The 25,053-nt window shown below is 37.2% G+C and overlaps 1 protein-coding gene and 1 long non-coding RNA gene across 5 annotated transcripts in view; both read left to right on the top strand.

Annotated features, from left to right (window-relative positions):
- The window catches only part of LOC132111349 (mitogen-activated protein kinase-binding protein 1-like), a 54,210-nt gene that overhangs the window by 27,342 nt on the left and 1,815 nt on the right, over positions 1-25,053 (top strand). Inside the window, exons 5-29 of one of the 4 annotated variants that reach the window (XM_059518570.1) lie at positions 27-197; positions 1,399-1,536; positions 1,700-1,882; positions 2,741-2,758; positions 7,144-7,304; positions 9,294-9,483; positions 10,938-11,072; positions 11,938-12,122; positions 12,378-12,469; positions 15,028-15,153; positions 15,232-15,302; positions 15,933-16,054; positions 19,588-19,663; positions 19,764-19,875; positions 19,990-20,053; positions 20,150-20,272; positions 20,357-20,481; positions 20,675-20,721; positions 20,788-21,012; positions 21,398-21,525; positions 22,055-22,194; positions 22,276-22,504; positions 22,615-22,904; positions 23,045-23,917; positions 24,844-24,929. In XM_059518570.1, the coding sequence (XP_059374553.1) occupies positions 27-197; positions 1,399-1,536; positions 1,700-1,882; positions 2,741-2,758; positions 7,144-7,304; positions 9,294-9,483; positions 10,938-11,072; positions 11,938-12,122; positions 12,378-12,469; positions 15,028-15,153; positions 15,232-15,302; positions 15,933-16,054; positions 19,588-19,663; positions 19,764-19,875; positions 19,990-20,053; positions 20,150-20,272; positions 20,357-20,481; positions 20,675-20,721; positions 20,788-21,012; positions 21,398-21,525; positions 22,055-22,194; positions 22,276-22,504; positions 22,615-22,904; positions 23,045-23,917; positions 24,844-24,929 (4,110 nt within the window). Of the gene's footprint in view, positions 1-26; positions 198-1,398; positions 1,537-1,699; positions 1,883-2,740; positions 2,759-7,143; positions 7,305-9,293; positions 9,484-10,937; positions 11,073-11,937; positions 12,123-12,377; positions 12,470-15,027; positions 15,154-15,231; positions 15,303-15,932; positions 16,055-19,587; positions 19,664-19,763; positions 20,054-20,149; positions 20,273-20,356; positions 20,482-20,674; positions 20,722-20,787; positions 21,013-21,397; positions 21,526-22,054; positions 22,195-22,275; positions 22,505-22,614; positions 22,905-23,044; positions 23,918-24,843; positions 24,930-25,053 lie in introns of all 4 variants that reach the window. The other 3 variants (XM_059518568.1, XM_059518571.1, XM_059518569.1) reach the window with 3 other exon arrangements.
- LOC132112003 (uncharacterized) lies at positions 16,511-17,317 on the top strand. The gene is made up of 2 exons (XR_009424863.1): positions 16,511-16,759; positions 17,029-17,317. It is a non-coding gene; the product is annotated as an uncharacterized LOC132112003 (long non-coding RNA).

Consider the following 25,053-nt stretch of genomic DNA (forward strand, 5'->3'; position numbering starts at 1 on the left):
CTCTCTCTCTCTCTCTCTCTCTCTAGAGCGGTCATATGCCAGAGGTGCGTGTCTGGGATGTGGCAGAGAGGACACAGGTGGCAGAGTTACATAACCATGAATACGGCGTGGCGTGTGTGGCTTTCTCTCCCAACAGTAAATACATCGTCAGCGTGGGTTTCCAACATGACATGATCGTTAACGTCTGGGCCTGGAAGGTGGCTAGCAATATTCGTACAGTCATGAAAGATGGTTTTCATTTAGTTTATTATTTTTATATTTGCTGTTTGATGTGCTTTTCCTGGAGGAAATAGCAGTGTTTGCAATGCTATAAAGGAATGGTGTTAACACAAGGCAACACTATATTTGTAGTTCACTATAAAGAACGTACATTATAATTTATACAGTGTATGCTTATAGTTTAAGAATGAAAAGAAGAGTAATTTAAAGGAATAATTCATCCAAAAATGAAAACCGTACTCACTCTCAGGCCATTTAATGTAGATGAGTTTGTTTCTTCATCAGAACAGATTTGGAGAAATGACGCAATACATCAGTTGCTCACCAGTGGATCCTCTGCAGTGAATGGGTGCCGTCAGAATGAGTCCAAACAGCTGATAAAACATCACAATAATCCACACAGCCCCATCAATTAACTTAAATTAATTAAAAAGCTGTGCATTTGTAATTGTATTTGTAAAAAAAATCAGTCAAATTGTTGCTTTTTGTTCAAAAACAAGTCCTCTATCCATAATATTGCTTTTTTTAAAGTGAAAAAGTAATCTTGTCTGAATCAGGAGAGAAATCTGCACCGATCAAGTACCGTTTACAACCAACAACAGTCCAAAATGGTTCTAAACATATATGATGGTGGATTTTTGAAGTGAGAGGATGACTCGGGATGGACTTTTTTTTTTCAGGAAGCGTTATAATAAATTATGTACTGGTATTTTGGCCAGAAGCGATGGTTTAAAGTTGAATTGCCTAGATTTGTTTCTTACAAACATGCAGCTTTTTCACTTCACAAGATGTTAAGTGATGGACTGGAGTGGTGTGGATTACTTTTGGATTATTGGGATGTTTTTATCAGCTGTTTGTACTCTCGTTCTGACGGCACCCATTCACTGCAGAAGATCCACTATTGAGCAACTGATGTAATCCTAAATTTTTCTAAATCTGTTGTGACAGAAACAATCTCATCTACATCTTGAATGGCCTCAGGGTGAGTAAATGTTAAGCAAATTTTTATTTTTTAGTGAACTATTCCTTTAATGTAGTTCCGTTTTGCATACTTTGTGTTTACCACGGTGTAACCCTTTTGATTGTTTCACTTTACTCAACCAATAGCCTAAAAAACACATCCATAAATCATAGCATAAAAATTTCCTAGACTGAATATTTGTCTTTTTGTCATTTCAGAAAAATGTTGTGGTAGCCACCAACAAGGTGTCCAGTAAAGTGACGGCTGTGTCTTTCTCAGATGACAGCTCATACTTTGTTACAGCTGGAAATAGACACGTGAAGTTCTGGTATCTTGACCACACCAAGTCGTCCAAGGTACACGTTGCTAAAGTGGCAAACAACAGCTAGCCAAATCTCTACCAAATACAGCTCTTTTTGATCTTTCTGTCTCACCACAGATGAATTCCCAGCCTATTCACACAGTAATAAATATTATCCAGGTCCTAGATGAAAGTCTCATAAATGTCATCTCTCACAGGTGAACACCACAGTACCATTACTGGGCCGCTCTGGTATTCTTGGAGAACTGCGAAATAATTTTTTTAGTGATGTGGCCTGTGGAAAGGGTCCGAAGGCGAACAGAACCTTCTGCATCACTTCCTCGGGGCTGCTCTGTGAGTTCAACGATGAACGAAAGCTGGACAAGTGGGTGGAGCTCAGGGTGAGTGACGAGGATGCTGATTGGTTGATTGTGTAGTCTGTCACAAATATGCATGAATGAGTAGGTGCCATAGAGTTCAATGCCATAGTTTGATTCAAAAAGTAAAAATGGAATTCAGAATTGATTTTTAGATGATTTTAGTTCCTATTTTATATATATTTTTTAAAAATCATTAAATATCCACATTTTTATGATTTCATGGATATGAGTTTTTGTAGTGAACACTAGAAAAAAATGACAAAGAAACATCAAGTAACAATGGATTAAACATGACATTTTGATTTTCTTGTAAAACATACTGCAGTATTTTTTGTTTTATTTACAACTTTGAAACAGATTTTGATCAGTTAATCTGCCTAACTATGAATCTATATTTAGATAATAAAGGTTGAGTCCATTAGGGCATAAAAAACAGAATTTATATGAAAATAAAATTTTTGCAGGCTGGTTAAGTTCTGAACAATTTTTTAAAATCTCATTGGAAAATGAATGGGGAAAATAATTCTGAAAGGTCATTCTCGAACATGTTTGTGAAAATAATATGCATGAAATTAAAGCTGTTTTAGACGTTACGTTTAACGTCAAAACGCTGTTTTGGAGTTAAACTTAAAAAGTTCAGTTGTCACATTTTGACCCCCTAATTTGTAGTTGAGCTTTGTTTAGGCTTCCTTGTCTGTGTGTTTTGTGTTTTATCTATGTTAAGCTGTTTTTTCTTTTTCTGATATTAAAGCCCCTGTAACGGTGGGTTTTTCTAAGCTCTCAGCTGTTTTAAGCGAGAGTGGAGTGTGTTAATTACTAATGCTGCTATTATTGTCGTCTAATATTAGTCTGTTCTGCTTCTCCTTTCACACTGGCCAGAAAAATGACAGTTTCGCAGTAAGTTTGACATCAGGGCTGTGGATTCAGCTGTCACATCTCATTGTAAAACTCAGTGAACATCATGCTGCTGTCAGTCAAGCTCACCTGTACACTGGATGTTTGACCTCATTACCTTCACTTGCCAGTTATCACTCTAATCTCAGACAAAGCATTTCACATTATGTATGACCAGGATGCAGAATCATCACCCACAAACTTGCTTAATTTTTAAATACCCATCATTTTCTGCATTCACTGCATACACTGCCCTTTTGCGTGTTTGTGTTAAAAAATATTATTATTATGATATTCATTTTAATAGGATTTTTGTATTTTTACATTGCATTTTTTTTACATTTTAATTTAGTATTTAATTATTTTAATTATTAGTAATAATTATTTATTTGCATAGAACGCCACATTTTGTATGTTTAAATAATATAATTTAAATATATTTGTTATATTGCATTGTTTTAATTATGTATTTAGTTATTTTAATTATTATTTAATAGTGTTAATAATTTAACTTTATTTTAAATGGTATTTAATAATACTTTAGCTACATATTTAATTATTTTAATTTATTATTAGTATTATGCATTCAATTGTATTTTGAAAGGGTACTGAATAATATTTATATTTATGTTTTTATGTAAATGTAATGTTACAACATAAATCACCCAATATATAAATATACCAACATGATATTTTAGAATTTAAGTCAGTGCATTATTTTTATTTACTGAAACATCAGATCGAGTATTAATGTCTATTTAAAGAAAAGTTTCTGTATCTCACAAAAGAGAAGAAGAAATGTGTATTTCGGAAGACCTTTAGAAAACCAAAAAATGTTGTGAACTTGAACACATGATTTAGAGCTGATATGAGATCTTGATTTGACTCCTTACAAACTGTCAAAGTGGGTCACGGTTAGAGCAGGTGAGCACTGCACAATTCTGCTTTTGTACAGCGAAAACAAGAATGAATCAGAAGAGTGCCAGAAAGAAAGGGATACAGAGAGGATGGTAAAAGATACAAAAGCCTCTCTGTCTAATAGTTTATCAACTATTATTACACAGCTCTGTGGAATAATTGATTCTGATTGGTCAGTTGCAACATCCCTCGATAACAACCGGTAAAAGCTGATAACACCGGCTCATCTGGGTAACTGAAGTCAGTGCTATACTTTTGCTAGGAACTGTTTTTTTCTTGGTGGAAGCTTTGCGTTTGTTTAGCTAATAAAAAAGGCAGAACCTCCAAAACGGGGCAGGGTCTCTTCACGCAAAGACTTTCACCAATGCCTGTGGCTTCAGCCAATTGTTATTGACTTACATTTCAAAATAAAACTTTATAAATTAAAAAAATTTTCTAGTTCATCTAAAATAAAATCTTATTAACTGTTTATCTCCTGAACCGTAACTTTCTTTACCATGCTTTTCAGGTTAAGCTTAAGGTTAGGGTCAGGTGTGGGGTAGTTTTAGGAGTTAGCATTTTTTTGTATCGTAGTGTAAGAAATCAACACTTTAATTGACACAACCAATAAAAACTTTAGAATCAGCTTTGGAGAAGAGTTTGCACTGATGTGGATTGGGGGAAAAAAACTGTGCATGCTTGTCGTGTGCCTGTCTTGTCAATGGGAGGAAGCCATGCCCTTTTTTGGAGCTCCCACCCTGTTTTGGAGTTCCTGCCCCCATTTGGAGATCTCCAGGCTGCAGTTATACCCTTCTCAAATGTATACCCTTCTGCAGCGTTTCCTTTAAATGTTTGTCTAGTTTAGAATTTCTGTTTGCTCGCAACCGCTGTCTTTACGGAAGCTTTGCGTTCAAATATTTAGACACAAATCAGTATTTCATGTCTAATTATTTGTGGCAAATAGCCATGTAATAAGTGGAATAATGTACATCCAGCCGGTTATTATCGCAAAATTACCCCCTTCAGGGTGATACAAGTCCCCTCCGATTTGTGTTGGGGGTTATTCTGCGATAACAACCGGCTGGATGTAGATTATCCCTTACTAAGAGCCCAAGTATCATTGTACAGCTTGATTATCTAAAAATGAACTTTGGTCTCTTGGCATAAAGCTTAATTAGCAAGTAGTCCCCACTGTTATTATCTCACTAACTTAAATTTCAATATTAGATTTTTCTCATTAGGAACATACTAACAGCCAATAGAAAAACACACAAATGAGCTCTTATCTTCTCACTTGTAACCTACATGTACTCGGGAACTAATACATTAATTTTTTTCACATTTCATCTCTTTATTGCCACCTGTTTCATATTATTTTTATGTTTTATATCTCATCAGTGTTTATTTGAGGTTTGTGCATTGTTCATTTCCCATGCAATTATCAGTGGAATTTAATAAGACATCTCAATTTAATGCCTAGAGTTCTCATTTTGCCTCATTGCAGTTCATCCAACAAAATGATTAGGCCCACATGGTGAATGTACTTTTGGGTGGTTGCTCTGCAGGTTTCAACAGAATTTAAATGCCTATTGTGTTTTCCACCACCCACCCATTCTATGTTAGATTATTTTTACTACTAGAATTGCATTTGAAAGACTGCAGTTTATATAGATATTATAATATAGTACAAAATTATTATCATTTATTATCATCCTAAACAACAGAAATAGTGCTGTGTGTATGTATGTATGTGTGTGTGTGTGTGTGTGTATGTATGTATATATATATATATATATATATAAAATATGTGTATATATAAGTGGTGGGCCGTTATCGGCGTTAACGTGCTGCGTTATCGGACGATAAAAAAAATATCGCCGTTAATCTATTCTCAAAGTTGGGTTGGGAGCTGGGTCTATACTAAGCAAGCTATGATGACTTTCACCTTGATATTTCATTTAACCGACTGACTGAGGCCAGCCTAAAAAGATGCTCAGGACAGTTGACGGGCCACTGCTGCGCATCGTCACGAAAGCCGCTTGTCGATTTAAACATTAAAGCATCCAAACACAAGACGCGGAAAAGCTGAATAGAGTAGCTGGTTACTCGCGTGCTGTGTTCGGTGCGCACGAGAGAGAGAGCTGCGTATCACGGACAGCGACACTGAACCGAGCTCTCTTCTGCGAAGTTCTCCTCAAAGTCCCTCCTGCACCTAAACGAACAAATACAAATCGCAGTTTGAACAAACAAAAAGATGTGAAAGAGCCCAATTCAGTACTCGCGGTGTTCTGGTGTTCGGGGCTCACGCAGAGAAAGGCATCTCAAAACACTTGAACATCGAATTTGCTTATTTTTGCTCTTGTGCTCTTGTGCTCTTTTGATCTTGGAAATTATGCTCGAAAAAACTGTCAGTTATTTCTTAAGTGAAGGTAAACGGTTGAGGAAAAAAAATGGGATGTGTATTATATTGGATGCGTTCATCGTCTCTTAAAGTGACCGCGCCTAATTTAGCTACTGGCTGCTGTAATGTTAATACAAGAAAATGAAAATGAAAATCACTCATTGCTCTTGACTGAATTACTTTGTTTTAACAGTCAAACCAAAAATTATTCATACACCAGATACAATTTTTTTTATATATAGCAAAACTGTAATAATGTGAGAAATGTTGAAGGTGTCTTAATAAATGTAGGTTTGATTGTATATTTCATTTTTACATTGAAGACTATCCAGTGCTATTTTACATTTAATTATTTGGTTTATGTACCTTGAAACCTAAAAACTTGAAAAAAACGTAAACATTGTGTAAATAGCACAAATAAATAAAAATAAACAAACATACAAATTAAACAATTTCAAACAGGGCCCACTGGTACAACCTTCACCGGGTCCCCACTGACCCCAGCTATGGCCTGCTCACGCCTGCTTCACACATACTCCGTCTGCAGTGCGTATGCAGTCCGTGTGCTCTCAGGACTCTATGTGCTTTCACACAGGATGCGTTTGCAGTCCGCTACTCGGTATGTAAACGATCGCTGCACTGCTGCAGACGCAACGCTCCTGGAATGCAACTGGAATCTGTTAACATGGGTGCGTAAACAAATATGCAACGCATACGCACTGCAGACAGAGTATGTGTGAAACAGGCGTAAGGTTGTTTGGACCTTGTGCAATGTGGAATTAGTTTACAGCTTTTTCAAAAAAATGAATCTATGCCCACCACTAATATATATATATGTATGTGTGTATATATATATATATATATAACCATTTAAATGCTTTCTGCAGAACTCTGCACAAGCAATGCAAAACAATAAAATAAATAAATAATGAAATGTTAAGAAATATAAAATTATTATTATACTTTTATTATTATTAGAACATTAATAATATTAATTAGCATGGGCTCAGTAATGACCTAAATGCCCCTCCAAAACTCTGTTCTTAGGAGTTTTCATTCAACTAAATTTCTCAATGTTTCTCTCTCTCAGACTAGTACGGCCACGTCTCTATCGGTCAGCGAGGATCTGATCTTCTGTGGTTGTGCTGATGGGACAGTGAGAGCGTTTAGCCCCACTGACCTGCACTTTATCTGTACGCTGCCTCGCCCTCACAGCCTGGGCACAGACATCGCCACTGTTACAGAGGCCAGGTAAGATCAGACACATTAGTGTTACGTACAGTACCATGTATTACCTTCACTGAACCATGGCACCACAACAATAATATATACAACCTGAATTCCGGAAAAGTTGGGACGTTTTTTAAATTTTAATAAAATGAAAACTAAAGGAATTTCAAATCACATGAGCCAATATTTTATTCACAATAGAACATAGATAACGTAGCAAATGTTTAAACTGAGAAATTTTACACTTTTATCCACTTAATTAGCTCATTTAAAATTTAATGCCTGCTACAGGTCTCAAAAAAGTTGGCACGGGGGCAACAAATGGCTAAAAAAGCAAGCAGTTTTGAAAAGATTCAGCTGGGAGAACATCTAGTAATTAATTAAGTTAATTGATATCAGGTCTGTAACATGATTAGCTATAAAAGCTTTGTCTTAGAGAAGCAGAGTCTCTCAGAAGTAAAGATGGGCAGAGGCTCTCCAATCTGTGAAAGACTGCGTAAAAAAATTGTGGAAAACTTTAAAAACAATGTTCCTCAACGTCAAATTGCAAAGGCTTTGCAAATCTCATCATCTACAGTGCATAACATCATCAAAAGATTCAGAGAAACTGGAGAAGTCTCTGTGCGTAAGGGACAAGGCCGGATACCTTTATTGGATGCCCGTGGTCTTCGGGCTCTCAGATGACACTGCATCACTCATCGGCATGATTGTGTCAATGACATTACTAAATGGGCCCAGGAATACTTTCAGAAACCACTGTCGGTAAACACAATCCGCCGTGCCATCAGCAGATGCCAACTAACGCTCTATCATGCAAAAAGGAAGCCATATGTGAACATGGTCCAGAAGCGCTGTCGTGTCCTGTGGGCCAAGGCTCATTTAAAATGGACTATTTCAAAGTGGAATAGTGTTTTATGGTCAGACGAGTCCAAATTTGACATTCTTGTTGGAAATCACGGACGCCGTGTCCTCCGGGCTAAAGAGGAGAGAGACCTTCCAGCATGTTATCAGCGTTCAGTTCAAAAGCCAGCATCTCTGATGGTATGGGGGTGCATAAGTGCATACGGTATGGGCAGCTTGCATGCTTTGGAAGGCTCTGTGAATGCTGAAAGGTATATAAAGGTTTTAGAGCAACATATGCTTCCCTCCAAACAACGTCTATTTCAGGGAAGGCCTTGTTTATTTCAGCAGGACAATGCAAAACCACATACTGCAGCTATAACAACAGCATGGCTTCGTCATAGAAGAGTCCGGGTGCTAACCTGGCCTGCCTGCAGTCCAGATCTTTCACCTATAGAGAACATTTGGCGCATCATTAAACGAAAAATACGTCAAAGACGACCACGAACTCTTCAGCAGCTGGAAATCTATATAAGGCAAGAATGGGACCAAATTCCAACAGCAAAACTCCAGCAACTCATAGCCTCAATGCCCAGACGTCTTCAAACTGTTTTGAAAAGAAAAGGAGATGCTACACCATGGTAAACATGCCCCGTCCCAACTATTTTGAGACCTGTAGCAGAAATCAAAATTGAAATGAGCTCATTTTGTGCATAAAATTGTAAACTTTCTCAGTTTAAACATTTGCTATGTTATCTATATTCTATTGTGAATAAAATATTGGCTCATGTGATTTGAAAGTCTTTTAGTTTTCATTTTATTAAAATTTAAAAAACGTCCCAACTTTTCCGGAATTCAGGTTGTATATATATATATATATATATATATATATATATATATATATATATGAAATGTAAATGGAAGCCATTTCATAGTAAGACAAATATTCATAGCGGACAACTGTACTGTTAAAAAACTGACCCAAGCATGCTTCAGACACACCACTCCCAGAATGCACACTGTCATTCTGTCTTTCTTTATAATTGGCAGGAAATAGCAGTGGTCTAAGTGTGGGTTCTGCCTGGAAACATTTTCTTATGACACTTCCAGAAGACCTTTTGTGACCTCGCAGTATTTAATGTTCCTGTAATCTATCTGATCTCTCCACAGCCATCTCTTCGCCTACAAGGAAAACGTCCGCTATCCTGACGCGGTGGCCGTGTCTTATGATCCCACGAACCGCTGGCTGTCCTGCGTCTACAGCGATCACAGTCTGTATGTGTGGGATGTACGTGATCTTCAGAAAGTGGGCAAGGTGTACTCAGCTCTCTACCACTCGTCCTGCATTTGGAGTGTGGAGGTGAGAAACAAGACATACATTTTAAACTTTTACTGAAATAAAGTAAAATTAAAAATACTTGTTTTATTTCAGCTATTTGCAGAGGAAACGTCAAATAAGACAAACATTTCATGCACGCATTAACGTGATGACAGAAAGAGGGTGCTAAAAAATTACATAACAGTTCATACATAGGTGTTTACTTTTTCCTACAAACTAATTGCATGCATTTCAAGTAGAATAATTTTTGTTTAGGATTATGAAAAAACTCAGCAAATGTATTTAGACTTCTGAATGGTGCTTATGGTAACATGTTTTTGTCTATTTCTGTCCTTTCATTGTGTTGTATGTTGACATTTTGCCTGCTGGAATAATGTGAGGCAGGTCTTTTGTATTTGAGCCTCATGTTTTTGTATTATTTTTGTGAGGCCTGATGTGAACTCATACGAGGTACTGTATTAATGAAAACCCACCTGCTGTAGGTTTCGGTCTTATGTACCAGACAAAATTTGTATTTTTTCCATTGTGACAGGCTACATATTTTTTTAAAACCTGTGGGATTTGTTGACATGCAGCATATACTGTTTTTTCATGTTGTGTCTTGGGCTGTATGCACATATTGGATCACATGATTATGAATATGACTTCCCTTTTGGTTTGTTGTGTCTGTCTCTAGTTGTCTGGTATTTTGTGACCTCATCAAAATTCCTGAAATATGTCTATAATTACAGGTCAGGGTTATTATAATTAACTAAAACTAAAACCATAAAAAATAGTAACAGAAGTATAGTTAAAAAAAAAAAAAAAAATTTTTTTTGTTTAACTTGAAGTGAAATAATTAAAACTAGAACAGCTAAAACTAATAAATAAAAAATATTATTTTAAAATATTAAATTAAAACTATATTATTTATATAATGTTTAAAAAAACCAAAGACAAAAATAACAAAAACAAAATATTAAAACTAAAATGGAAATTAAATGTAATTTAATTCTAAATATTAACAAAAACTATAAGACTATATCAGTGATACTAAAATAACACTGGTACAGGCCTAAATATGTAATTAATAATAAACTGAATTATTGTAAATATATAGTATCAGCTAAAAGTTCAACAGACAGCTTCAGCCGTGACTATATTCAAAATATGCCTAAAATATCTTTTACACAGTTGCTAAATAAAACAAATAGTAAAGACACATTTTCATTTAAATGCTATCCTATCCAGTGCTAGACTGTAGTGTATAGGCCTTGTGTGTCACAGATGGGTATTCTCTGTTTGTATAAAGAGGATGTGTGATTAACGCTCATTGCGTAAGACTGCTCCTTCTTGTTTGGCTGATAATGACCTCATAGAGTTGAAATGCCACATTAGAGTAAATACACCTGTATTTGTTTGTTTGTAAGAGTCTGTGTGATATAATGTTGTGTATTTTGTCTGGTTGAATCACTTCTCATTCCTTTGACCTGCAGGTGTACCCAGAGACGAGGGATGGAGAGCCACGTTTGTCTCCCGGATCGTTCCTCAGCTGTTCTTCTGACAATACAATCCGTTTATGGAACACAGACGCTCAGAACACTATCCTCAGCCGAAACGTCATCAGCAATGTGAGTTCTGAAAGACTTGAAACAAATCCAACCTTGTCTTTAAGGTGGTCTGGGTGGGGGAGGGGTTTACTGCAAAAAATACTACTGTTTAAAGATTTTGGGGTCAGTAGGGTTTTTTTTATTATTATTTTTTTTTACAAAAAAAGGTAAAAGTGACATTAAAGACATTTATAATGTTAAAAAAGATTTTTGTTACAGATAAATGCTGTTCTTTTGAACTCCCCATTCATCAAAAAACAAAATATTAAGCAGCAACTGTTTTCAATATTAATAATTATAAGAAATGTTTTTTGAGCAGAAAATCAACATATAAGAATGATTTCTGAGGGATCAAGTGACACTGAAGACTGGTGTAATGATGCTGAAAATTCAGCTGTGCATCTCAGGAAAAACATTACATCTTAAAATATATTTAAATCGAAAACGTTACTTTAAATTATAATAACATTTCACAATATTAATGTTTATACTATTTTTTCTTAGCAAATAAAGCCTTGGTGAGCATAGGAGACTTGTCTCAAAATCTTACTTTTCAATGGTAGTGTATTTTCTGTGAAAAACAAGCATCATACTTAGGGTGCTACTGTGAACTGATTCATATTTCTTTTATAAACCGCAAATTTTCATTAAAAAAAATGAGTTGCTGTACTATTATTACTGTCAAACCTCAGAAGAAGTTGGTTAAAACATATTGCAAAAATTAAAGGTTTATTTAGTTCTGATTTGGTGGATTTACGGATGCCCTTTGCATTGATATTTATCTAAAACAACAATATTCATGCATTTTAAGTAACTTTAAATATACAGTATGTAAATTTAAAAAAGTAATGAATAAGTCACAAATTATCATTATTTGTCTCTAAAGGACCTCCAGAAGGTTATTTATATGGACAGCAACACCTCCTCCCTGCTGGACCCGGACTGCACAATCTCCAGTAACTCGGAGAAGGTCGAGCCACAGACCTCAGACAACCGGACAGGCATCAGGACCATCTGCGTGAGCCCCGACGGCCTGCACCTGGCATCAGGGGACCGCAATGGATCACTGAGGTCTGTTTTTCTCACGGCTGCTTAACACTTCTTCTCTAATTGATTTGAGTTTATTGATCCTCTGAGGGTTTTAATGGAAAGGACAATGTTTTTGTGTACTGGGAATCTCATGCATGTTACACCATCTATGAAAACTGTGTATTTAATGCATTATAAAAGTATTCTCAATGATTTTAACTTAATGATATTCTACTTCAGAAAATGTAAAAGATGTTTTAGCCAATCAGACCCTCACTGAACTTCTGTTGTTTCCAGAATCCATGACTTGGAGAGCATGGAGGAAATTCTAGACGTTCAGGCCCACGACTCTGAGATATTGTGTCTAGAGTACTCCAAACCTGAGACTGGTGAGTGCTGTTTTTTTTTTTTTATATAGATCTGTAGCCCATTAAATCCTGCACTGAGGTGCCGCTTAATGCTCCAGTAAAAAGGAAGTGCTGATCCAGCGCAGATGCTCAGCAGATGCTCTGTAACCTTGTAGTCGTCACTTCACACATATGCCACCAGCAGTTTACAGCTATTGTTTCCAGTGTAAACTGAAATCAGCTCAACCTGGTTTAACTTAATATTGAAGTCTTGTTTTCAATCCAAAAACACCCTCTCAATGTTCAGTGCCCCAGCTTAATATACAGAGACAACAGTAAGTCATTCGTTTAGTTGATCTATCTTTAAAAAGTTTAAATAATATGTAAACATTGAAATGTTTGTTTGAATGCCCTGACCAACCTGACATAGAAGCATTGGCTTAATCAGTGGACACTACCTGATTGACTGACCAATGGCAGATGCAGAAATGTTCAGGAAGACTGTTTGAAAACATATTTTCAGTTCCATTTAGTGATGTTTGTAACACAGAAATCATCTTTAAGCACTATCACTAACATCTGTGACATGCTGTAAATTACCAAAGAAAATTGTTCTTGTATTTCAGGTTGTAGAAACAACAAAAACATGCATCAGAATGCAAGCGAGCAGCAATGTGTGTAAACAATTAAAATATGCAGTTTTCATTGGCTCAATTTTTGTGGTAATCGACAGCGTTCAGAGCTTCAGTCGTAAGTAACCCAGAAAGTTATTTTTCAGAGGAACTGAAAGGAAACGAAAGAGCCACGGGGATCTATTTAAGAGAGCAGATGTGACATGATAAGAGGATACTGACATTCCAGTAATAGTTGACTAAACAGTAGTTGATCTAAAACAGCAAGATAATATACTTTGGAAACTGTCAGCGTTCACAAAAAAGTGTAGCAATACTACGGTATTATCATTGTGATAATGTTCCAGAAAAATCATGCACAAGATTTTTTCTGGGTAGTTGCTAGGATGCTACTTTATTATATATGGCTTGAGTTCCGTGATATTTTAGAATGATCTATACACTTATATTTGTTTATTAATATTTGTAACTTTTATTTTTAAATGTTCAGTTTTTATTTTAATTTTAGTGTTAGCGATTTTGTTATATAAGTTTTTACAAATATTTCTATTTTTTATTTAATCTGTTTAGCTGTAGTAATTTAGTATTCTAACTTATTTCATTTCAGGTAGTTGCCAAGGCAATATTTTAAAATCTTTGGTACAAAATTTGGTTTAATATTTCTTTTTTAATTTTGATTATTTTTTGTATTATTTTTTTTATTTCAATAAAGAAAACTATCATTTTTAATAATTTTACTATTAGTTAACAATAATAACAATGCTTTGGTCCCTTCTTCAGTGTGAATCCATGGGATTTTTTCAGGCTTATTCTTCCCTATTGCTTTGGAAATGCCTCCAACTACCACTAACTAGAATAATGTAATAGTGAGACTCTACGCAAGTCTGGGGGTTTAAAGCAGGCATATTGAGAGTCATGATCTTCTCCTGTTAAGTGCAGTTCAGTTGTGCTGAGCATGTGTTTCCTTGGCTGGTGGTTTATATCAGGCTCAAGGCCAGACATTGAGTTCAGCTGGATGAGAAACAGAACATCTACTAGAACACTTAGAGGTACACAATCTCGCCTTCTTGCTTGCTTTCCTCTCCTGCTCTTTCGTTACACTGTGAAAGGGTTCTCTCAGTTTAGTGGACCACTGATCCCAAGCACTGTAACAGGCCAAAATGGCTTATCTACCATAATCTGGTATTCAGACATTTTCTACACTGAATTGTTTGGAATGAATGTAAAAAGGATCCTAGCATGCAGTACTTCTTATAAACTTGCTCATTTGGTTTTGCTGTAACTGTTCAACATGCACTTCAGAAAACAACTGATCTATTCTAAATGGCCTGCGAGGATCTGTAAACCTCACAAGCTGCATTTTGATTAATTTTTGCAGTTAGGAACATCACATTATCATTTGTGAGTCTACTCTGCAGCCGGTAGTTTTCAGATGGGAATCTCTTGATAGAGATGAATGCTCATTTCAACACCATCTGGCTTTTCTTCTGCTTAGTGTTGCAAAAATATATCATGTTCTGTTCTCTCAGAGGCATTTGCGTCTTTTCTTCACTGTGTGAAGTCGCACATGAACACGGTGTGTTAGTGAATCAGCTTGTGGTGTGAAAAGTGCAAGAACAAAACCAGGAGCCGCTTTCAACGGCTCACTGGATATTGAACTTGTAAACACTATTTCAGAAATGCGGTTTGGATGGTATATCCTTACAGATGTACTGAGGGGCTGCCAGTAACGGTATCAGATGATAATATCGTGACATGTTCATTTTACTAACATTGTCTTCATGTACACTGCCATTCAAAGGTTGACGTAGAATGGATAATTCCTCCAGTCTTCAGTGTCACATGATCCTTCAGACATCATTCTAATATGCTGATTTGCCTTTTCAGGAAATTATCATTGTTCAAAGTATATTCAGGATTTTTTTGGCACATAGAACATTTTATTTATGTTAAATATGTGTGTGTTAGGGCTGAAATTGTTGGCCACCGCCAGCAGAGACAGACTGATCCATGTTCTGGATGCAGATCAGGAATACAGCCTCCTGCAAACACTGGATGAACACTCTTCCTCTATCAATGCTGTACGATTCGCTGGTGAGATCTTAACAGCCTTGCCTCGTTTTATTTAACAACAAGTGCTGGAAATGTTTATGTGTGACGTCTCTGTTTCAGCTAATGATGGGAAAGTCAGAATGATCAGTTGCGGTGCTGATAAGAGCATCTACTTCCGCACGGCACAGAAGGTGAGATCACTTTTTTGTCACATTTAGATGTTTATTATTTACCATAACCTATTTTTTCATTGGACATCTTTAAAATGGAAAGAGTGGCATTTCTTTCATTGAGTGAAATGAAAGAGTCCTGAGTCAGAGCTGTCAGATTCCTCAGACCTCAAGAAACCATAGAGATATGTTGAGATTAATCCACAAAACATTACATATAATTAAATATTGTCCAGTTAGAATTAACATGTATATCCAAATGTCTGAGAAGAATTGTTCTGCTTCTCAGAACCCTTAGACCAAACATAAAACCAGATTCAGGTGGACAGTTAATTTATAAATGGAATAAACTAATGGAGCAGATAGTGATCAGATGTGATGTCTTCAGGAGCTTGTGCAACTGTAAAATCTGTTTTATTTCTGACCTTAATGTGACCCAGGACCAGGGATTATTATATAAATCCACTATATCATGCTTAAAGATCATTTCCATTCTCATTCTAGGAAGAACATGAACTCAGAAACTTTTTTTTATATAAATTATTATTAATTATATTTATTTATTTATTTATTTAAAGAAAAAATTGTTTAAAGTAGTGTTTATATTAGTTATTCTTTGCACTGAACTAATCATTAAACACTCCAAAACAGACAGAGGAGGGAACAGCATTCACACGTACTCATCACATAGTGAGGAAGACTACACTGTATGACATGGATGTCGACCCCACACGGAAATATGCCGTCATTGGATGTCAGGATCGCAGCATCAGGTTGGTTTCTTGTTTTTTGGCAATATTGTTGTTATTAAAAGTAGTAGGAGTAGTAGTAGTCATGTTATTATTATTATTATTATTATTATTATTATTATTATTATCCTGTCATTTTATGTATCTGTTACAGTTGAGCCTGTCCTCAATACAAAAAAATACAAAATAAATAATATAATATAATAATAATAATAATAATAATAATAATAATACAAAGAAAATACAAGCTATTATTTGCTAATGTATTGGTTTCACTGTGAACATGTTTTTGTCTTTATATATTCGTCAGTGTGTTTTAATTTTCACAGTATTTTGACTCATTTATGAGGATATGACCATATACACGAGTGTTTTATATATATATATATATATATATATATATATATATATATATATATATATATATATATATATATATATATATATATATATATTAGTGGTGGGCATAGATACATTTTTTTTAATCTAGATTAATCTCACTGTGATCTTGAAATTAATCTAGATTAATCTAGATTAAAATGGCTCATTCGAATTCTGCCGAAGGCATTCAGAATATGTGTGTTACCCAAATAAAATTGACAAACAGTAAGTCTTTGAGAAGGGGTTTATCAAGCTAGGTGGTGCATTAGAAAAGGGGCTCATCTCCTGTTTCCAAAATGCATCAATAAGTGCTTGAAAAAGCTGTAAACTAATTCCACATTGCACAAGGTGCAAACAACCTTACGCCTGTTTCACACATACTCTGTCTGCAGTGCGTATGCGTTGCATATTTTTTTACGCACCCATGTTAACGGATTCCAGTTGCGTTCCAGGAGCGTTGCGTCTGCAGCAGTGCAGCGATCGTTTACATACCGAGTAGCGGACTGCAAACGCGTCCTGTGTGAAAGCACATAGAGTCCTGAGAGCACACGGACTGCATACGCACTGCAGACGGAGTATGTGTGAAGCAGGCGTGAGCAGGCCATAGCTGGGGTCAGTGGGGACCCGGTGAAGGTTGTACCAGTGGGCCCTGTTTGAAATTGTTTAATTTGTATGTTTGTTTATTTTTATTTATTTGTGCTATTTACACAATGTTTAAGTTTTTTTCAAGTTTGTAGGTGTCAAGGTACAGAAACCAAATAATTAAATGTAAAATAGCACTGGATAGTCTTCAATGTAAAAATGAAATATACAATCAAACCTACATTTATTCAGAAACCTTCAACATTTCTCACATTATTTCAGTTTTGCTATATATATCAAAAAATATATCTGGTGTCTGAATAATATTTGATTTTACTGTTAAAACGAAGTAATTCAGTCAAGAGCAGTGAGTGATTTTCATTTTCATTTTCTTGTATTAACATTACAGCAGCCAGTAGCTAAATTAGGCGCGGTCACTTTAAGAGACGATGAACGCATCCAATATAATACACATCCCATTTTTTTTCCTCAACCGTTTACCTTCACTTAAGAAATAACTGACAGTTTTTTCGAGCATAATTTCCCAGGTGGATATTTTGACATATTTTGTATGTATTTGTCGGCACAAAAGCAAAAAAAAGCAAATTCGATGTTCAAGTGTTTTGAGATGCCTTTCTCTGCGTGAGCCCCGAACACCAGAACACCGCGAGTACTGAATTGGGCTCTTTCACATCTTTTTGTTTGTTCAAACTGCGATTTGTATTTGTTCGTTTAGGTGCAGGAGGGACTTTGAGGAGAACTTCGCAGAAGAGAGCTCGGTTCAGTGTCGCTGTCCGTGATACGCAGCTCTCTCTCTCGTGCGCACCGAACACAGCGCGCGAGTAACCAGCTACTCTGTTCAGCTTTTCCGCGTCTTGTTTTTGGATGCTTTAATGTTTAAATCGACAAGCGGCTTTCGTGACGATGCGCAGCAGTGGCCCGTCAACTGTCCTGAGCATCTTTTTAGGCTGGCCTCAGTCAGTCGGTTAAATGAAATATCAAGGTGAAAGTCATCATAGCTTGCTTAGTATAGACCCAGCTCCCAACCCAACTTTGAGAATAGATTAACGGCGATATTTTTTTTATCGCCCGTTAAGAGTCTCACGTTAACGCAGCACGTTAACGCCGATAACGGCCCACCACTAATAAAATTTTACTTTTTAAATAAATATTTTATTATTTTATTTTATTTTACATATATTTTTTATGTTTTATCTACTTGTTTTCATTGTGTGTGTGTGTGTGTATGCGTGTATATATATATATACAGTATACTGTATAAATACCTTGCTACGTGTACTGTTTTAGGCTAAACAAGACTTGTCATATGCACTTGCTCTTTTGTTAGTATTGATTGTTTCTATTGTCCTGATTTGTAAGTCGCTTTGGATAAAAGCGTCTGCAAAATGACAAAATGTAAATGTAAATATATATATTTGGACCTCACCTGACAGGTGTTAACAGTCATTTGTAGTAAGGCTCACAGCATTCGAAGATTACCACTTAAGTACAGTTGGATGGAATTAGAGGCTTGACTGGTTAATCCAGTCACATTTAGCATGTTGGAGACTGCACACACACATACACACACACACACACACACGTACTGAGTCAGCCTTTCTGTTGTGTCTGAGACACCTGACCGATCAAAATCATTAGACAATCTGATTGTCTCATGTGATTACTTGTTGAATGTCACAAAAATGTAGAGGTCATTGTGTTTTGTAAGTCTCACTGTGCTGTCCAATACAAAAAGGCAACATTAGGAAGGAACCAGCTCAGTGCATGACTTGCAATCTTTATTCTGCTCTGTGGGGAAGAAAAATGCCAGGAATGTCATGTATAATACAGCCGGCCATTTACTGCCTTTGTGTCATTCTCACTGGAAGTGGTGTCTGTTCTATGCTGTTAGTGCAGCAGCAATGAATGATCTTAAAAGAAGAAGGCCTTACCTAAACAAATATATCAATAAAGTAGTCAGTGCTGTAGGCCTCTGTACTGGAGCTCATTCTGGGGTTTCAATGGCTCTAATGGGCGCAGACTCTTTTTTTTTTTTATCTTGTGTAGGTCATGTGAAGCCTGAGGGGTGTACTGGCAGTGCATTGTTTAACCTGCTGTAAGGAAATGGCAGTTGAATGGCATTCTAAAGTGCTTTTTCGAAAAGGAAGATTTAAATAGTGAACTTATACACTATTAGATTTTATTATTATTCCCAGGCCACTTATAATGCTAGCCAAGGTTTTTTCTGAATCAAACCAGTAATTTATTTTTACCTTTCTTTGAAAAAAGTTAGTTATGCACACCAAGGCTGCATTTATTTGATAAAAAATACAGTAAAAACATTAATATTGTGAAATATTATTAAAATTTAAAGAGACTGTTTACTATTTTCATTTACTTTAAAATTGTATTTATTCCTGTGATAGGAAAGCTGTATTTTCACCATAACTCCAGGCTCCAGTATCACATGATCCTGCAGAAATCATTCTAATATGCTGAATAGCTGCTCAAGAAACATTTCTTAGTAATATAAATGTGGATAAAAGTTGAAACTGTTTCAATATAAAAAAGTTGTCTGCTACTTTTTTTTGCAGGATCTTTAACATCTGCAATGGCAAACAAGAGAAAGTCTACAAGGGCTCCCAAGGGGATGACGGGAACCTTATCAAGGTAGGCAGACCTTAAATGAAAGATTAGGTATCGAATTAGTTCAGATGCTGCTTTTTATCTCAGTCATATGGTTATTGATCTGTCTGAATATGTTTATTAGGTTCAGATGGATCCCTCTGGTCTTTATGTGGCCACAAGCTGCTCAGACAAAAACATAAGCATCTTTGACTTCTGCACTGGAGAATGTGTGGCCACCATGTTTGGCCATTCTGGTAAGATGAGCTCTGCATGTGAGATTATGCAATTTATAATACCTTATTTTAAAGTAAACCCTTTTTATCTCCTGAAATCAAGTCTAAGCATTGTGTTTGTTGGGCCTCTTTTAGAGATTGTAAAAGGACTGAAGTTTACTAATGACTGTAAAAATCTTATATCTGTGTCTGGAGACAGGTAAGTGTTTCAAAATAATTTTCAGATGAAGAATCCATTATTTGACTCAGTTCATTATATTACAATGTTAAATTTGGCTGCTGTTGTGTGTTCAAGCTGTATCTTTGTGTGGCGGCTCTGTCCTGAGTTGACCAACAAAATGATACAAAGGCTCTCAGAACTGAAACAGAACAGCAGACCTGTTCAGAAGAACCCAACAAATAAACAACACACACCTAGGTATAAAGCCAACCACTCATTTGTTGCTTTTGAAATTACATAACATGAAATGGTGATTTCACAATGTTTTCTGGTTTGTATCAGCACAAGGAAGAAAATCCACAGTGCCCCGGTTATTGGCACCATGTTGTCAGACAGTGACAAAGACTTGGAGGAAGATGAGATGTTCCCTCACATGTCTTCAGGCAGCAGTAGTGGCGAGGAGACAGGTAATGCATCCGACATTCTCCAGAAGTCTTACTAAACTGGTTTGCCTGGTTATACTATATCCGACTTTTTTGGGTTAGGTTGGGTTACGTTGTATGACTTTATTGGGTGAGACTTCTTCCAAATGTTTTTTTTTTTTTTTTTTTTTTTTTAGCTTTGTGAGCTTCTCATATTAGTGATTGTTTCTGTTGCAAGGTTCATCTGAAGAAAAACGCAATACACTCAATTCACACATTAAGAAGGTAAGGAAGTTTTAGCTTTCATTCTTTCATTTTGTTGGTTCTTTTTAACATCCTGCCTCTTATCAGCAATGGAACAGTTGTGAACATGAGGGTTCACGGCTAGGACAGCGTTGGTCCAGGAGACTGGGTAGTACTGATCTGAAGGTAAAGTCCATGCTGGACCTGAGGCAGCTGGAGTCTTTCGCCATGCCTTTGTTCGCCAGCAAAACCCAAGATGTTCATAAAGACCTTCCACCACATAAGAACCAAGAACTAGGAAGCACCATCAATCTGCAGACTATTTCTGCATGGGTAAGCTTAATATGAAAATAAGACAAACTGTACGTACACTTCTAACTTTAATAACTAATGTGATCAGATATAGTCTCATGGAGCTAGGCTTTTCACTATACCAGCATAAATCTGCTTCACTTTACAGCTTAAATCGACAAACCATGGTTAATTTTTTAGATGAAATTTGAAATGTATAATGCAACAATAATAAACCTGCATGCAACAAAATGGAAACTCAATTAAATAATACTGCAGGGTCTACAACTGGTCTTAGATATAATACAGAAAATGATTTACCGAGAATGATGAGATTGAGACCTCTTGAAATCAATGCCGTTTTTTGGGTGCTCATGAACCTGTTTGTCTGTTTTGTCTCTATTTGACTTATACATCTTCCCTGTAGGTACCTGAAGAGAGTGAAGCAGGAGGACAAACAAGCCCTCTTTCCATCCCACTGTTCCCTCAAACCCCAGAGATGGAGGTGCTGTATTCTGAGGGATGTGAAGAAGACCAAATCAGTCTTGCTGGCAGGTCAGTAAAATACGGAGCCCCGCACAAGACATGCAAGAAAAAATAAATAAATTGTGCGCACAATTTACTTATTCGTTCCCTCAATTTACAAAAACGCGCACACGATTACTATTGCGTTCCCTCGATTTACTATTTCATTTGCTCGATTTGCTAAATCGTGCACACGATTTAGCAAATCGAGGGAACGAATTAGTAAATCATGCACACGCTTTAGTCTTATATTTTTTCCTGGGTGTCATGTGTGGGGCTCCGTAGTAAAACAAATTTCACTAGCATAATTTTATTTATACTGTTTGTGTAAATATTCAGTATACACTGATTGTTTCTGGCATTTCTGATTTCATCTGAAATTTTTGATAATTCAGGGTTTGGAACAACATGGGGGTTAGTAAATTATGACAGAAATTATATTTTTTGGGGGTGGAGCATACCTATAATTGTGCAGTTAGAATTAATAAAATGATCTAAAGCATAATTTCGAGATGATCTTCAAATACCTGTCTGTTCTCTTTTCTTTGTTTGTGCATAGTGAGTATCAAGTGAAAAATTTGCCACATGGAGTAAGATGTGCTAAAGTGAACTCTTTTCCTGAGAAGCAGAGTCCAGACAGCGCCTGCTTTATGGAGTATTCCAGCAGTCACCTCTCCAGCCCTGAACACCCTGGAGAAGGTATTAAAAAACTAAACAGACTCACACTAAACAGACTTCCACAATGAGATAAAGGAGTTGATATTTCTGTGTTTGCTGAAGACTCTGAGCCAACCGAGCCACTGAGTGTAGATGAAAACTCATCAGAACTGGATATGGAAGATCTTGATGAGGAAGAGGAGAACAGCCTGAGGAAGAATGAGGTTCAGACTCCTGTACCTCAGACCCCAGACCAGGAGTCCTTTCTCAAGAGTATTTGGAGTCCCGAAGTAACTCCAAATATCTCTGACAGCATGTCATCAAAGTTCTTCAATCAGAACTCCCCTAGAAGGTAAGAAACAGTCGCTCTTCGACCAAATCCCTTCTAACCGTGACTTCTATTCCCAGTGACATTTAGACTTCTAAGGAGAAAACAACCATGCTATGCCCTTTCTTTACCAGAACTGCAATCCCATTCCCCACAAACAGAAGCAGTGACATTAAAACCACCAGTGAAGCTGTACGGCCACTTATCTCAGAGGTGCGGCCCCTCATGGAGAATAAGAGTCCAAGCAAACAGCAGGAATCCCACGACATTGAGAGGACAACAGGTCAGCGTTTAATTCAGAAGAAACGCACAACCGTCATGGATTCACGCAGACTGATCAGCCCTGTCGCTAAAGCTGCTGCAAGTCACAACAGTTCTGCAGGCATGAGGAAAGCTCAGTCTATCCACAACATCTCCTCAGAAGGTAAATCATCCATAAACTTGTGCTGCTGAATATAGGTTTATGGAGTATTACACATTATGTTATGCATTATTGGCTCCACGGGGCCTGTCTTCTTTTCTCACATTAATCATCTGTTCCATCCCTCTTCCATCCCTAATCAGCTGACATGGTCCAGACATCCAGTCGTCCTTCTAAGGAAGTCCACCCACAGCCCCAGACCCCAAACCACTCACAGATGCAAAGACCACGGCGTTCCCTTCCCACCGTCCCGCTCACCAGCCCTACATCTACCGTGTCAAGGGACATCACCACACCTACCAAGTGCAGATCCCATTCCTATATGAGTCCTACCACTAGCTCCATGGCCAAGATGTCTCGCTCTGTTTCCATGGGTGACAACTTGAATGTGTTAGAACTAGAAGACACAGGATCTTCAGACTTTCACAGGGGCTCAAGTTCTAACACTTCCAACCCTCAGAGCGCCTCCCAAAGCAAGCCCACCAGTCCTGTTGCCCAGGTCTCATCCCCTAATACTTCAGCATTCTTATTTCCAGGCCCCTATGCAGCAGTCATACCCACATTGAGTGCTGGCTCAACTGGAAACTCTTCCTCTAGAGGGCTCCAGGTCAAACTGACTGGCAGTGCTCGACCACTGCTCCACATAGATATTCCCAATCCTCTTCCAGATAAACCTTTGTTATCTTCCCTCTCACCATGCAGCAAGATCCCCAAACTTTCACAAAAAGTAAAGGAGCCCTCAAGTAGAACTCCAACAACTTCAAATCCTGGAGCAGTTCACCTGCTTAACAGCATTGTACAACCGGTCACAGCTGTTTGTTTGAACACATCTGAAACCCCAGACCAGATTGAGCTTAGTATGGTTCTTGTTCCAAGCCAAACCAAGAATTTAACAGAAGGTGAACTCCACTCGCATACAGAGCCAAGAAAAGAGGATACTTCCGAGGCTGAGTGCCCTCCCATGAGCCAGTGCAGCCTAAGTGTGCTTCAGTCTTCCACAGGATCTCAAGACTCAGGTTTGCTAGGACATCAGTCTTCCCTCGTTGCATCTCCTGTTCTGCTACTGTTTGGGCTGTCTAAACACTCCTTTACCAAAGGGTTCTGGCCTCTCTCATCCTCCACCTCCACCTCCACCATCACATCTTTCATCTCTTCTTCACCCTCTCCACCCATTAACTATTACCACCTGCAGGGTGAGGCATGCTCTTACTAACACTTGCTGTAACATCCATCTTCTAATCCAGTGGTACTCAACCAATTAAGGGGCCATTTATTTGACATATCTATTTTCTCACTAAAACATTCTCTATTAATCCAAATAAATGGATGATTCTCAAAGCATTAACATTATTTACACTAGTAGAAGTTTTTTGGATCAACATCCTTAGCTGGAACATTCTTACCATCCAATTATTGTCCTCTGATTTTATATTTCTGGCCAGGAACAACATGATATCAGCTGATCATTTCTAGGGTAGGATTGGGTTAAAGCAAGGGTGTCCCGTCTTCTAGAGGCTCGCTCTCCTGCATGGTTTAGCTCCATCACACCTGCCTGGAGGTCTCTAGTGTGGAAAGGTGCCCTTCAAGAGCAGAATTTGGAACTGGAACAACATTCATACCAACCAATCGTTAACCTTGGGTCTTTAGGATATGGTCCTCCAGCAGTTTTTTTATGATTAATAATTTCCCTTTGGTTTTAATATTAGGGTTAGGGTTGTTGTAAGTCAACTGGAATGTTGTTCCAGGAACAACGAATGGTGTTAATCCATGTCATTCTGTAAATATTTTGTGCTGAGTGCCACTCCACTAAATAATTTTCCCTGCCATATAGTTCTCAGATTTACTTTTCATTGTAAGCTCAGTCACAGTTGTATGTTTTTGTTGCTCGGCTCATTTTAAGACACAGTGTGACTCTAACAGGGATTGATTTTTTCCTCCGCAGACACATCTCTCAGTGTGGATTCTTGTAGGCTGATTGCCATTGAATTGCAGAGCAGTTTTAAAAGAGCCTCCCACCTCTACAAAATGGTAGGTTATCATTTGGCCACATACACATTTAATTGTAGAGCAGGCTGCGCTTCAGCCCACACATCTGCCTAAACTGTTTTGTGCAGGCGACTTGAATCGATCTTTGCATATGTGTGTGCTTTCT

This window comes from Carassius carassius, chromosome 31 (genome assembly GCF_963082965.1).
Source record: "Carassius carassius chromosome 31, fCarCar2.1, whole genome shotgun sequence".
NCBI lineage: Eukaryota > Metazoa > Chordata > Actinopteri > Cypriniformes > Cyprinidae > Carassius > Carassius carassius.